General features: G+C 34.5%; 1 protein-coding gene across 1 annotated transcript; it reads left to right on the top strand.

Moving 5' to 3' along the window:
• The first annotated feature begins 1010 nt into the window (after window positions 1-1010).
• Window positions 1011-3070, top strand: LOC145108443 (flavonoid-6-hydroxylase-like). Its single transcript, XM_079045471.1, has 2 exons — window positions 1011-1967; window positions 2191-3070. The coding sequence occupies exons 1-2, from the start codon at window positions 1017-1019 to the stop codon at window positions 2821-2823; spliced, it is 1584 nt and encodes a 527-aa protein (XP_078901597.1). The 5' UTR covers window positions 1011-1016; the 3' UTR covers window positions 2824-3070.
• The last annotated feature ends 9976 nt before the right edge of the window (window positions 3071-13046 follow it).

Here is a 13046-nt window from a genome sequence, read left to right as displayed (position 1 = left end):
GCCTAATCCCATTGATTGTTATTTAAAAGACATCAGATCATACACGTGTAAGTTCAAAGATTCATTTACATCAAAATACTCAGACTAAAGGTGGTCAAAACGTTGGATTACATATGGAGTCATTCGACATTTGATTATTGACTGGTTAATTGTTTAGATATGTAATTTAGAGTACGTGTTTTGTCGGGTTTGAATTTTATTGAGTATTGGGGTTGCTCTCGTTTCCAAAAACTACTGTTTCCATTTCTTGCAATGTATGCCTTTTTTCATATACTAAAACTACTGTTTCCAAAAAAAAAAAAAAAAAAAAAAAAAAAAAAAGAAAAAAACAAACCGAGACTATCAATATATCATTTTATACATTATTAGTTAGAGAATAAATTAAACTCATGTTTGGTTCATGGATTGCAATGGAATTCAAAAGAATTGAAGTAAAAGATTCGGTGGTTGACGTATTTAGCTGATAAATGGATGAAAGTTAATTTGGTTAAAATACATCTAAATCCACAATTCAAAGATTCTATCATTTTTTGACACAAGGCCAATAAATCATGTAAATTCCATTCCTAAACTAAATTATGTTCCCTTCTCAAGTAAATGTTGGTGTTACATTTTCATTCACTTTAATAAAACAAACTGTCTCTAGCAAAGATATATGTCCATTTTTTATTTTTATTTTTACTTTTTCTTTGTTCAAACACATTCAACATCATGATTCTATCATTTCTTGACACGTCGCCAATTAATAAATCAGTTTAATTCCATTCATAAATTATATATGTTCTATTTAAGTAAATGTTGATGCTACATTTTAATTAAGTTTTTAATAAAAAAATATTGTCTCTATCATTGTCTTAAGCCCAATTTGTTGACTAGACGCATTCAACATTGCCATCTATATATATTTATTTATATTTTATATATTCACGTTTACCTGCAGCCCGGGAGTTCCGTCTATATATTATGAAACCTATGTATCATCATTTTCATATTATTTCTTTCTGGACATAGAAAACATGGAGTTGTTTCTCTCATTTTCAGCGACTATCGCAGCAATTGTTTTTTCTTTTCTACTAAAATTCCTGCTGCAAAGATTTAAAGGAAAGAGAGGGAAGAACACAGAACCACCTCAAGCAAAGGGCCGATGGCCCGTAATCGGACACCTGCGCCTTCTTGGTGGACCCGAATTACCTCACAGGGTCTTAGGTGGATTGGCTGATAAATATGGCCCCATCTTCACCATCAAGCTTGGTGTTCACAATGTTTTGGTGGTGAGTAACGCTGAGATGGCGAAAGAGTGCTTTACCACAAATGATAAGGTATTTGCAAGTCGACCCAAATCAATGGCAGTAGAACACATGGGCTATAACTATGCCATATTGGCTCTAGCTCCTTATGGGGACTACTGGCGACAAGTGCGCAAGATCATGACGCTTGAGGTTCTCTCTCAGAGACGAGTGGAGATGCTTGGACCTCTTCGTGCTTCAGAGGTTAAAGCATCCATGGAAGATATATATAACGCTTGGGTAAAGAATAAAGAAAATGGAAGTTCCGACATGGTAAAGGTGGATATGAAACAATGGTTTCAGAACTTGATATTAAATGTTGTCGTCAGGGTTGTTTCAGGAAAAAGGTTTTCACCTGATGACAAAGAAGGGGTTCGATTTCAAAAAGTGATAAGGAAATTCTTTGTGTTATTGGGCACATTTGTGGTGTCTGATTTTATTCCATATCTGAAGCCTTTGGACCTGGGAGGATACGAGAAAGAAATGAAGATCACAGGAGAAGAGATGTACGAAATTGTTACAGGATGGCTAGCGGATCACAAGAGAGTGAGAGCGGAGGAAAAGCAGCAACATGAAAGAAGCCAAGTCTTCATGGATGTTCTGATTTCCGTTCTTGAAGGTGCCTCCCCAGAGGAATTCCGTGGTTTTGACCATGATACCATAATCAAGGCTACATGTTTGGTAAGCCTAATTTTTGTCTCCTCATCATTATTTCGTCTTATACATCACCAATGCTATACGACTACTATTACTAAAGTTTGTTAATCGTTTATAGTTTCTTCCACATTCATTATAATATTTGCAATAGTTTTCAGTGGCAAAGATAAGTTATGCGAAAAACAAAATTATCAGCATCTTGCTTGAAACCTAATACAAGAAATTTGTTTTAACTTCAAACTTGCAGACTCTTTTAGCTGCCGGATTGGACACAACGTCTGCAACGTTAACATGGGCTTTATGTTTGTTGCTCAACAACCCAAGAGTATTAAAAATTGCCCAAGATGAATTGGATGAGCATGTTGGAAGGAAGAGAAAAGTAGAGGAGTCGGACTTGAAGAACCTTGTTTACCTTGATGCAATCGTTAAAGAAACACTGCGTTTATACCCGCCTGGACCTCTAAACCTTCCTCATGAGTCCATGGAGGATTGCATTATTGGTGGGTACAAAATCCCTAAAGGCACACGTTTATTGACTAATCTTTGGAAAATTCAACATGATCCTAATAAATGGTCAGATCCTGAAGAATTTCAGCCAGAAAGATTCTTGACAAGTCATAAACATGTTGATGTCAGGGGAAACAATTATGAATTGCTTCCTTTCGGTAGTGGTAGAAGAGTATGCCCTGCTATTCCGTTTGCTCTTCGGTCTTTGCATATAACTTTAGCTACTTTAATACAACAATTTGTGCTTAAAAAACCATCGAATGAACCCATTGATATGAGCGAAAGCGCAGGAGTGACTATCAGCAAAGCAATCCCACTTGAGGTCCTTCTCGCCCCCCGTTTATCCCTTGATATGTACCATGTTGGTGCATGATATGTCAGCTTGAAAGCAACTACAAGCTCCAATGACACCTGCCTATAAGCCCGCACCCTAGACCCATCGAAGATTTATTGGGAATCCACTCCTAACTAGCCTTATCAATAACTTGTTTTGTCATACTAAGTTTATTTTCGATCATCCGTATCTTATGAATGGATTTTACTTACTGTTGTTTGTAATCTCTTTATATATAGAGCCCTCCTTGGTTTATCATTCAATCATCGATAATAAATAATTCTTAGCATGCAAATATTATTTTCATATTTACTTAGTACTGTTGTTTACACGAACTTTTTTCAAGTAAAACGTGTGTAAACATGGCAAGAATTCGAGTAACTAAGAATAATATCAATTTAAAAATAAAATTAAGATATCAAACAATCGCCAACAATAATAATAATAATAACGACGTAGTGAATAAAAGATTGTAAGGTCACACCTTATGATCTGATGAGTCAAAAACACAACACGCTGATAGATCAGCGTCAACGTCTACTACATCTACAGCACCATCGTATGAAGCTTATCACCGTCAACTTACAGTTCAGTTATCCGATTGTAATATTTTGTATATTAGATAATGATATAGATAAGTATAGAATAGATCACATATCCGATATCTTTGTGATAAGATCGTATCTTAGTATGGATGTAACACCCCAACACTAATATGACCATAAAGCCAAAAATATGTTACATGCATATTCATAACTACAATTCACATCAGTGGTCCAAATACAAAGGCATGGATACAAACCAACTAATAGGGTTTTACAAAGTTTCTTAACTAGTTGTATAAATACATGATTACCCAGGAATTTTGTAATACATATACATATATGTATACCAAGTACAAACGTAGTAGTGTTAACTACTTTAAGTCCTCCAACAAAGCCTATCTACTATGGCTGCTTATCACCTGAAATAGTTAAACACTGAGAGGAATAAGCGGGTGTCGCTTAGTGGGTTCAATAATAGATACAATATAATGCTATGTGTAACACCCAGAATCTAGAAGGCCAATTAAGGAAAGATAATCTAAGAGGTCAACTCGTCGAGTTCAAGGGGGAGAACTCGACGTGTTGGAATAATTTGGCACCCGGGAATTTAAAAACCAACTCGACGAGTTGGGGAGGACCAACTCGACGAGTTGGACGGGGTTTGGGAAACCCTAAATCCAGGATTTTGCACACTATTTAACCAACTTAAGCCTCTCATGTTGGCCTCATTTCCAGCCTCCAATGTCCTAACCCTAAATCTCGAAACCCTAAGCTACTTTGAGTGATTGCGAGCCATTTTGGGGTGTTTTTGGTGTGTATTGAAGCCATTGGAAGAAGGAAAAGCTTGAAGACACAAGAAGGTGCTTATAGATCCAGAATCCTTGCCTCATCCACGACATTTTGCTGGTATAAAGCTTGAACCTTGTCTTGTGGTCATTTAGATCTCCATTTTAGAGTTCTTTGCTTGCTTTTGGTCCAAATGACATGGTTCTTGGGATGTGGACGTCCCAAATGGAGAATACTTCAGATCTAGGGTCTTGATGGGTTTTCATGGCATAGAGGTGCCAACTTTATGGCCATGTAAATCCCATGCAACCTTCAGACCATCATTTTGGCCTTTGGGAGCTTCTAAGGGCCATGCATGTAGAGAAATCTAGAACTTTACGTGATCTTTTAGTCCCTAGAGTCCAGATCTATAACCTCGTGGTCTATCTTGGTGTTTTAGTGGTTTTGGGATTAAGACTTTGGTCTTTTTGGGTTAGGGTTTGAGTCTAATCTCTTTAGGAAGGATATTAATGGGTAAAGTTGGAAACTTAAATGGGTAAAGTTGGAAACTTTACCCTTCTAGAGGCATTTCCAGATGAGATCTGAAGTATAGAGTTTAGATCTGAAGAATGGCTTAATGAGTTAAGAAGGGGCTAACAGACAGAGGAACTCGACGAGTTCATGGAGGAACTCGACGAGTTGATTTGAAATGTCCCGACTCTGTTGATAAGGAAGAACCCAACGAGTTCATGGAAGAACTCGACGAGTTGGATCGCGATATCACGATTCTATGATTCATGGAAACTCGGCGAGTTGAAGGGTAACTCGACGAGTTAACTCGGAACTTTGACTTTGACCTTGACCAAAGTTGACCCTTAAGGGGTTATGAGTATGAAAGAGTACTTAAGGAAATCTCTTATGTTTAGGGGATTGAGTTGGATTGATATTCGGAGTCAGGGACTATTCAGCTGTTTTCTGGTATTTGAGGTGAGTTACCTACCCTATGTGAGTGGGTCGAAGGCACCAATGTCGGCCCACTAGTAGTTGTTTATAGTAGAGATGATTGTCTTTGTGATAATTGTCTGGTATGCCACTATCTGTAGAGATTTATGTGCTTGTATGTTATATTATTATGTGCTAGTGGTAGGTGGAGTGAGATAGACCCCGTAACTGGTTGAGATAAACCGGAGGGTAGGACGGCCAACCAGATATGCCTGACAGTATGTTATGATATATTGTTATGTGGTAGTGTAGGGGTGAGATAGACCCCGTAAACGGTTGAAATCAACCGGAGGGTAGGTTGGGCACCCACATATGCCTGACAGGGTAGGTCGAGCACCCAGATATGCTTGGCATGGGTAGGTCGGGCACCCAGGTATGCCTGACATGGGTAGGTTGAGCACCCAGGTATGCTCAGTAGGGTAGGTCGAGCACCCAGATATGCTTGGCAGGGTAGGTCGGGCACACAGATATGCCGGACAGGGTAGGCTGGGCACCCAGATATGCCTGGCGGTATGTGATTATGTGGTATGATGGGGGAACTCACTAAGCTTTGTGCTTACAATTTATGTTTTGGTTTCATGTACTTCTTCTTTGAAAGGAAAGGAGCTGGCATCATCGCAGGGTATCACACTATGATTTTTCGTGTTATGAGATCTTTGGAACTAGTACTCTGATGTTGTTTTCCTATGACATGTTTTGGTTGTTGAGGTATTGGTTTGACTTATGTATCACATGAAGGGTTTTCCAGATCAATCAACGGTTAGATTCAAGGGATTACAATCAATGAGACACTTTCAGCATTACAAAATCACCCACCTAAAATTCTATGGGTCGTCTGCTCTTTTCTGCATAGGACTTTTGTCAATCCTGGGCCGCTTTCATTCTTTCTCGTACAATTTGAATCTTATCAGTGGTGTCTTGAATCATTTCAGGCCCACCAAGGATTTTCTGTCCTACATCATGCCAACATAATGGAGTACGACATTCACGCCCATACAGTGATTCATATGGTGGCATTTTAATTGAAGTGTGGTAACTATTATTATATGAAAATTCAACAAGAGGTAAGTATTAGTCCCAGTTACCACCAAACTGCAACACACAGGCATGAAGCATATCTTCCACTGTTTGGATTGTTCGCTCAGTCTGACCATATGTTTGGGGATGATAACTTGTGCTAAGAGCAACACGAGATCCCAATTCACGTTGCATACTCGCCCAAAAATGAGAAGTGAAGCGAGTATCACGATTTGAAATAATTTTTAGTGGCACACCATGTCACACCCCGCTAAAGCGGAAATACGGGGCGTGGCAGTACAAAGGGTCTCATAGCAAAAGTTAAAAGACAACACCAACCATAGTATTAAAAATCATTACAAATTTACAATGAGTTTGAACAACTTTTTAAAAGAGATTACAATGTATTTAAAAGTCAACACATGCAAATGCTCCTACAAGTGTTGTGTCTCTACGTGTCTCTTACTAGATGATTCCTGAAAAAGCATGTAAAACGAGCGTCAACTACAAAAATAGTTGGTGAGTACTCACATATTTAAAAATAATATTGGTTTCATAAATCGAAATAAAAATTTTGATAAAAGTTTCCACGAATAAAAATATATTGCCAAAATAAGTAAATAAGTTTGCATAAACAAAGTTCGTTGTCATCATGAGAGATAAAGTATGTTGCTCAAATGAGATGCAATGTTCATATTCTCATGGGAAATAAAGTTCGTTACTAAAACGAGTAAACAAGTTTCATTGCTAAAATGAGTATATAAGTTTCGTTGATAAAATGAGTATACAAGTTTCGTTACTAAAATACGATATAAGATTCGTATATGCATCAAGTTTCCATTCATGAGTTCACAACCCAAGCCTAATGACCGTTCCTGCCCCCATTCCATCATGTCCATGGTTCTCATGATGTCAGTTCATGGAAATATGCACTCGCGGTTCCGGGCGAGTGGGGGCTGTCGACCCCAAATAGAGCTATCCATAAGACCATCGGCTCGAATATGAGTTTATAGGTTGTATCGGTTCTCCGGGGACTTAATCGTACAAGTTCATAACACCAGATTCATAGTACAAGTTCATAATACAAGGTTCATACAACAAAGTTCATATCATATAGTTCATAGCACAAGTTCATAAAATAATGTTCATAGAAATTGTAGCATGCTTTCCACCCCAAAACATTAAAAACGTAAAATATGGGCTATGAATACTCACAATATGCAAAATATAGCAACCAAGTTTATACGAGTCAAATAAATACAATGAACATAGATAGTTTAAGACATGTTTTCCCACCCCCAAAACATTTAAAAGAAACCGAAAATAGGGGAGTCGTGAATACTCACAATACATTGAGATGATGCTATTGGTGCCTTGAACTACGTTCCACGTGTACCACTCCCGATTCCTACAATAATGGTATTCGCTAGTGAGTCTCTAATCGAAATCTAACACTAGTATACTTACTACTACAATAGAATTATGCCAATATTGTGTCAAAATTTAATAATGATAAGTTACAAAAATTTTTCTGTGAAAATTAAATTTCAATGAATCAATTGTTATATAACAATTTAAGTGGAAAATTATCATTATTGAAATGTTAATATTTAACATTTTAAGAAGTGTTCTAATGATTAAATATTCAAAAACTAAATCAATTTAGTTCTAAATTTCCCAAACTTTGTATTTCAGTTTTAATTGAAGTCAAAGACTTTAAGATAAATTTTCTTGAATTTTTGATTTGTCTAACTATTTTTCACCATTTAATTCCTTGAATAATCATAAAATCATGGAAAAATAGTAAATTATCATGAAAAATTCTTATAATTTTTGTGTAACTGTTTTACAGTGTACATAATCTGGGAAAATTATTAATATGTGTTTTCAAAAAGTTTAACACAATTTTTATGATTTTTGTACATTTAAGTGTATTAAATCTTGGGAAAATAGAAGAAAAATAGCATACAGAAGATAAAAATCATCAAAATTTCTATTTATCATCCTAACATATTATAAGAGTTTCTGGTAAATTTTTATTAATTTTGGATGAGTAAAACTATTTTTCCTGTTTTTAATCCATTATAAACACAAAAATCATGGAAAAATAGATATACATTTTGAAAAATTCCCAAAATATTTTTCTGAGTCTTAAATACAGGGTACAAGCTGCGAAAAATAAGAAAGAATATTTTCACATTCCCTAAAGTGGTTTTATGATTTATTAGAGCTAAATAAAAAGAAAATTAAAAACCATACTAAACAGTAACAAAAGTCATTGAAACTTCATGGGGAATGTTTATTAACTTAAAGGATCATCCAAGAATTTTTCCAGAACTTATTTACTAGTGTAAGTATTTTATATGATTTAACACTCTGTTTTCTTATTATTTTCATATAAAAATAAAAAAAATATATATTGAGCTGAAAATTTCCAGAATGCATCTTCATACAATTTAATAACAATGAAAAATTGTTTTCTTATTTTTGATGTTGAAAACCATGCCTAAAGGCTCAATAAATTATAGAGAAAACTTGGTTCTTGTAATTTATGTAAAGATTATTGATGTTACTATGACAATTTTTGCAACATGTTACAAAGACTTTTGAATCAAGATCTTTTTGTACCTATTAATACATGATATTAAGAGTTCAAAATAATTTTTGAATGACTTTTAGTGATGAATAAGTCCTTTGAACATGCAACACAAAACAAATGTTCATAAGGAAAGTGCTGTTTGAGCAACAGTTTTGTAAAAATTGGTAAAAATCGAAATATTGGAATTTTCCAGTGAGGTCAGATGGGTTTGAAAGCTAACTCAAAATATTATATTTTCGAAAACGAATAACGAATTTTGGTTAAGAAATGAGTGAGATATGGCAGTTTAAAGTCAGGTAAAGAAATCTGGCAGATTGCATGCATGGTGATTGGTTAGAAAAATGAGTTTTCATCATTTCTTTGAGTAAATCTTTTGAAATATTTTAAAAGATATCATGATAAACTTATATTCTAGTCATGTTTCCAGAGATCAAAAGATTAAAACTTATCAAAATGTATACATTCATTTATGAACAAAATTTTGTTTCTCAAAAACTCTTAACTTGAGTTTGATGTTTTAATCCTTAAAATCGATTTTTGCACTAAGATCATGAACATGCAACCTTGTTTATCATACATGCATGGTGTTAAAACACATCCATGATGTTCTAAAAACCATTTTAACAAAAAGAAAACAAGTTTGAAGAAGATGAAGAAGTAGAAGTCGATTTTTGACGTAAAATGCACATGCATGGCTTAAATCATTGTTGTGGATCTTCAAGAGATGTATGTTCTTTACCTTAAATTTATTTGTGGCTTGAAAAACCCTTATGAATCTCCATAATTTCGTGGTTAATAGGCTGTGGTTGTGGTGTTTGGAGAAAAAAAAAATTAGAGAGAAGGTAGAGAGAGAAAGAAGAGAGATGTGTATGTGTGTTGGAGAATGAGAGTGTGAGAGAGAGATATGGGAAGAGAGGGGTCCGAAATTTTGAGCATAATAACCCTTTCTCATTCATTTTGTTTTATAAAATTTAAGTTATTTTATAAAATATCTAAATTTTATATAAAATGTGCACTAAAATCAAGTTTTTATTCATGAAACCTTGATTTTTGACTTATAAATTAAGGATGAATGTTAATGACTTAAATTTTTATTTTCCTTGATTATATTTCCCTGAATTTAATTGTTTTAAGATAATATTATGAGTTTCATAACTATTTTTATAGAATTCTTGATGTCAAATTTTATAAAATTTAGGTTTTAGGGTTTTTAGGGTTTTGAGAATTAATAAATCTTTAGATATCAAAATCAATAGAATCTTTGAGACTTCAATTTATCTTATGGTATTATAACTCTTTTATAGTTATAAATAATATTTGTAACTTATTTTATCGGTTTATTGGCATTCTATGTAGTGGTTTCGAGATTCAAACGAAATTGAGGAAATCAAGTATACTAGTCCTAGTTTTCAACTCTGACTTAAGTTTCTATGAGGCTCCAACCTAATTTCTACTGCTAGGTCAAGTGCATAATGTGTGTATATGATTCATGAAAAGGTGTTTGAGTCAAAGAGTGACCCAAATATGGATAGTCACTACAGTTAAGTAGTAGTAGAATTCACATATCAATGTGAAATCTAAGTACACTATCATCCGATCCTACTTGTTTCCAAGTTTCTAGTAGGTTATAACTTAGCTTCTAGTTACTAAGTCTATTATGTGTCGTGCCTATATGTGCAACTAAGTTTATTCAAGTCTAGAACCGACTCGAATTTTGACGGTTGTCACACACCATATCTCGCAACAATTTCATCTAAGTATACTTGTGCATATTTCTCCATTCCAGTTGTTTCACGCATGTCAAGAAAATGTGCACTCTTAGTCAGCCGGTCGACAATTACCCAAACGTTATCATTCTGTCTTGCAGTATTTGGCAATTTGGTAATAAAATCCATGGACAGCTATTCCTATTTCCACACGGAGACACTAATACCTTCTGGACTTCCGTGTGGTTTTTGGTGCTCCGCTTTGACTTGTAAGCATACTATACATTCCTACACATATCTTCCAATGTCTCTCTTTATCCTAGGCCACCAATAATCATCATGTATATCATAGTACATTTTACTAGTACCAGGATGTATTAACAATTTAGACTTATGTGCTTCGTCTAAAATCTTCTTTCTCAATCCACCAATCTTTAGGACCCATATTCGATTCTTAAAATACTTTCAGTCTGCATGGATCATCAAGTAAAATATCAGCATAATGTAGCATCCATTCTTTCTTCACATTTTCTGGCTTTAAGGCCTTTACTTGCCATTTTTCTAGCTCATCAAGACTAGTGAACTTTATGTTTCAGGTACTTCGGTTTTCAAAATGGAAGAGCTCGGGATGATTGCAGAGCAAACACCACATGTTTCCGCTTTCTGTGATTTACTCTAATTGGTGATGTTTTAACGAATCTATGATTTACTCTGATTGGCGATGTTTTCCACGAGTTGCAGAAAGCGAATCATTTAAACCCGTCAAGAAATTCATAATTTGTTCAGATTGAAAATATTTTCCAATTTTGTTCACACCATCGCATTCACACTTTCCACATGAGCATTTTGGTCTAAAATTCTCAAGTTCTTCGGATAACACTTTAATTTGGTGAAGTAAACGCCAACTGAATCTTGATTTTGATTGAGATTCATAATTTTTCAGCGAATTTGGAAGATCCGAGGCGCGTTGCTCTGTTGATAGCGATCCTTGAGATCTTCCCAAATTTTTTGAGCAGAATCAGTAAACATGATGCTCGTTGAGATTTCCTTAGAAATGGAATTGAGAATCCATGAAATCACAAGTTGATTATTTTGCGTCCATGAACTGTGATTGATGATTTGAGAAAGAGGAGGTTCAGGTAAGGATACATTAATGAATCCGACCTTATTTTTAACAGAAATAGCAATCATCGTGGATCTACTCCATGCTTACTAGTCTGTGGCGGCTGAGAAACAACAATGAAATCGGGATTATCTGAATGATGAATGTAATTAGTCGACATTCTATCATCAATCGGTGAAATGCTCTGATGTTGTGAACTCAAGATCAAACGAAATCAAAAGAAGATCAAATGGTGAATCGATTTCAGAAATCAAAGATCCAAAGAAGAATATGACGGGAATCGATCAAGAATTGAGCGAAAACGAACTATAGTTGCTCTGATACCATATCAAAGAATAGAAATGAGGAAAGAAACATCTCGAATTTCATTGAATCGATCAACAGATTACATATATGGAAGAAGAAGAAATAACAACTAACTACCATAACTAACTTTGACACATAATTACACTTTAAACCTTCTACTAATACTATTTAGATTTCTAACCCTGTGATACGTGGAGAATGAGAAATAACTTGTGAGGCTGCAGTTAGTTCAAGAAGTCCAACATGCTCAAGTTTCTGATTCAACGCCTATTAATCCCATTGATTGTCATTTAAAAGACATCAGATCATACACTTGCTAGTTCAAACATTTAAGGATTCATTTAAATCAAAATACTCAGACTAAGACATCAAGGTGGTCATCAAACGTTGGATTACTATGGAGTCCACGTGTTTTCTCGGGGTTCAATTTTATTGAGTATTGGGGTTGCTCTCGTTTTGCTTTTTCCATTTCTTGCTATGTATGCCTTTTTCATATATAAAACTACCGTTTCAAAAAAAAAACAAAAAAACAAAAACAAAAACGACTACCGATATTTCATTTTATAGATTATTAGTTAGAGAATAAATTAAACTCATGTTTGGTTCATGTATTGCAAAGGAATTCGAAAGAATTGAAGTAAAAGATTCGGTCGTTGACGTATTTAGCTGACAAATGAATGAAAGTTAATTTGGTGAAAATACATCTAAATCCACAATTCAAAGATTCTAACATTTTTGACACAGGGCCTATAAATTCCATTCCTAAATTATGTTCCCTTCTCAAGTAAATGTTGATGTTACATTTTCATTCACTTTAATAAAACAAACTGTCTCTAGCAAAGATATATGTGCATTTTTTTTTTTTTTGACTTTTTCTTTGTTCAAACACATTCAACATCATGATTCTATCATTTCTATGACACATCGCCAATAAATCACTTTAATTCCATTCCTAAATTATATATGGTCTATTTAAGTAAATGTTGATGCTACATTTTAATTAAGTTTTTAATAAAAAAATATTGTCTCTATCATTGTCTTAAGCCCACTTTGTTGACTAGACACATTCAACATTGCCATCTCTATATATTTATTTATATATTATATATTCATGTTTACCTGCAGCCAGGGAGTTCAATCTCTATATATTATGAAACCTATGTAACATCATTTTCATATTATTTCTTTCTGGACGTAGA

The sequence above is a fragment of the Lactuca virosa genome, chromosome 4 (assembly GCF_052849685.1).
Source record: "Lactuca virosa cultivar CGN04683 chromosome 4, Lactuca_virosa_CGN04683_v6, whole genome shotgun sequence".
In the NCBI taxonomy this organism is placed as follows: Eukaryota; Viridiplantae; Streptophyta; class Magnoliopsida; order Asterales; family Asteraceae; genus Lactuca; species Lactuca virosa.
This window is presented reverse-complemented; position numbering and strand designations above follow the sequence as displayed.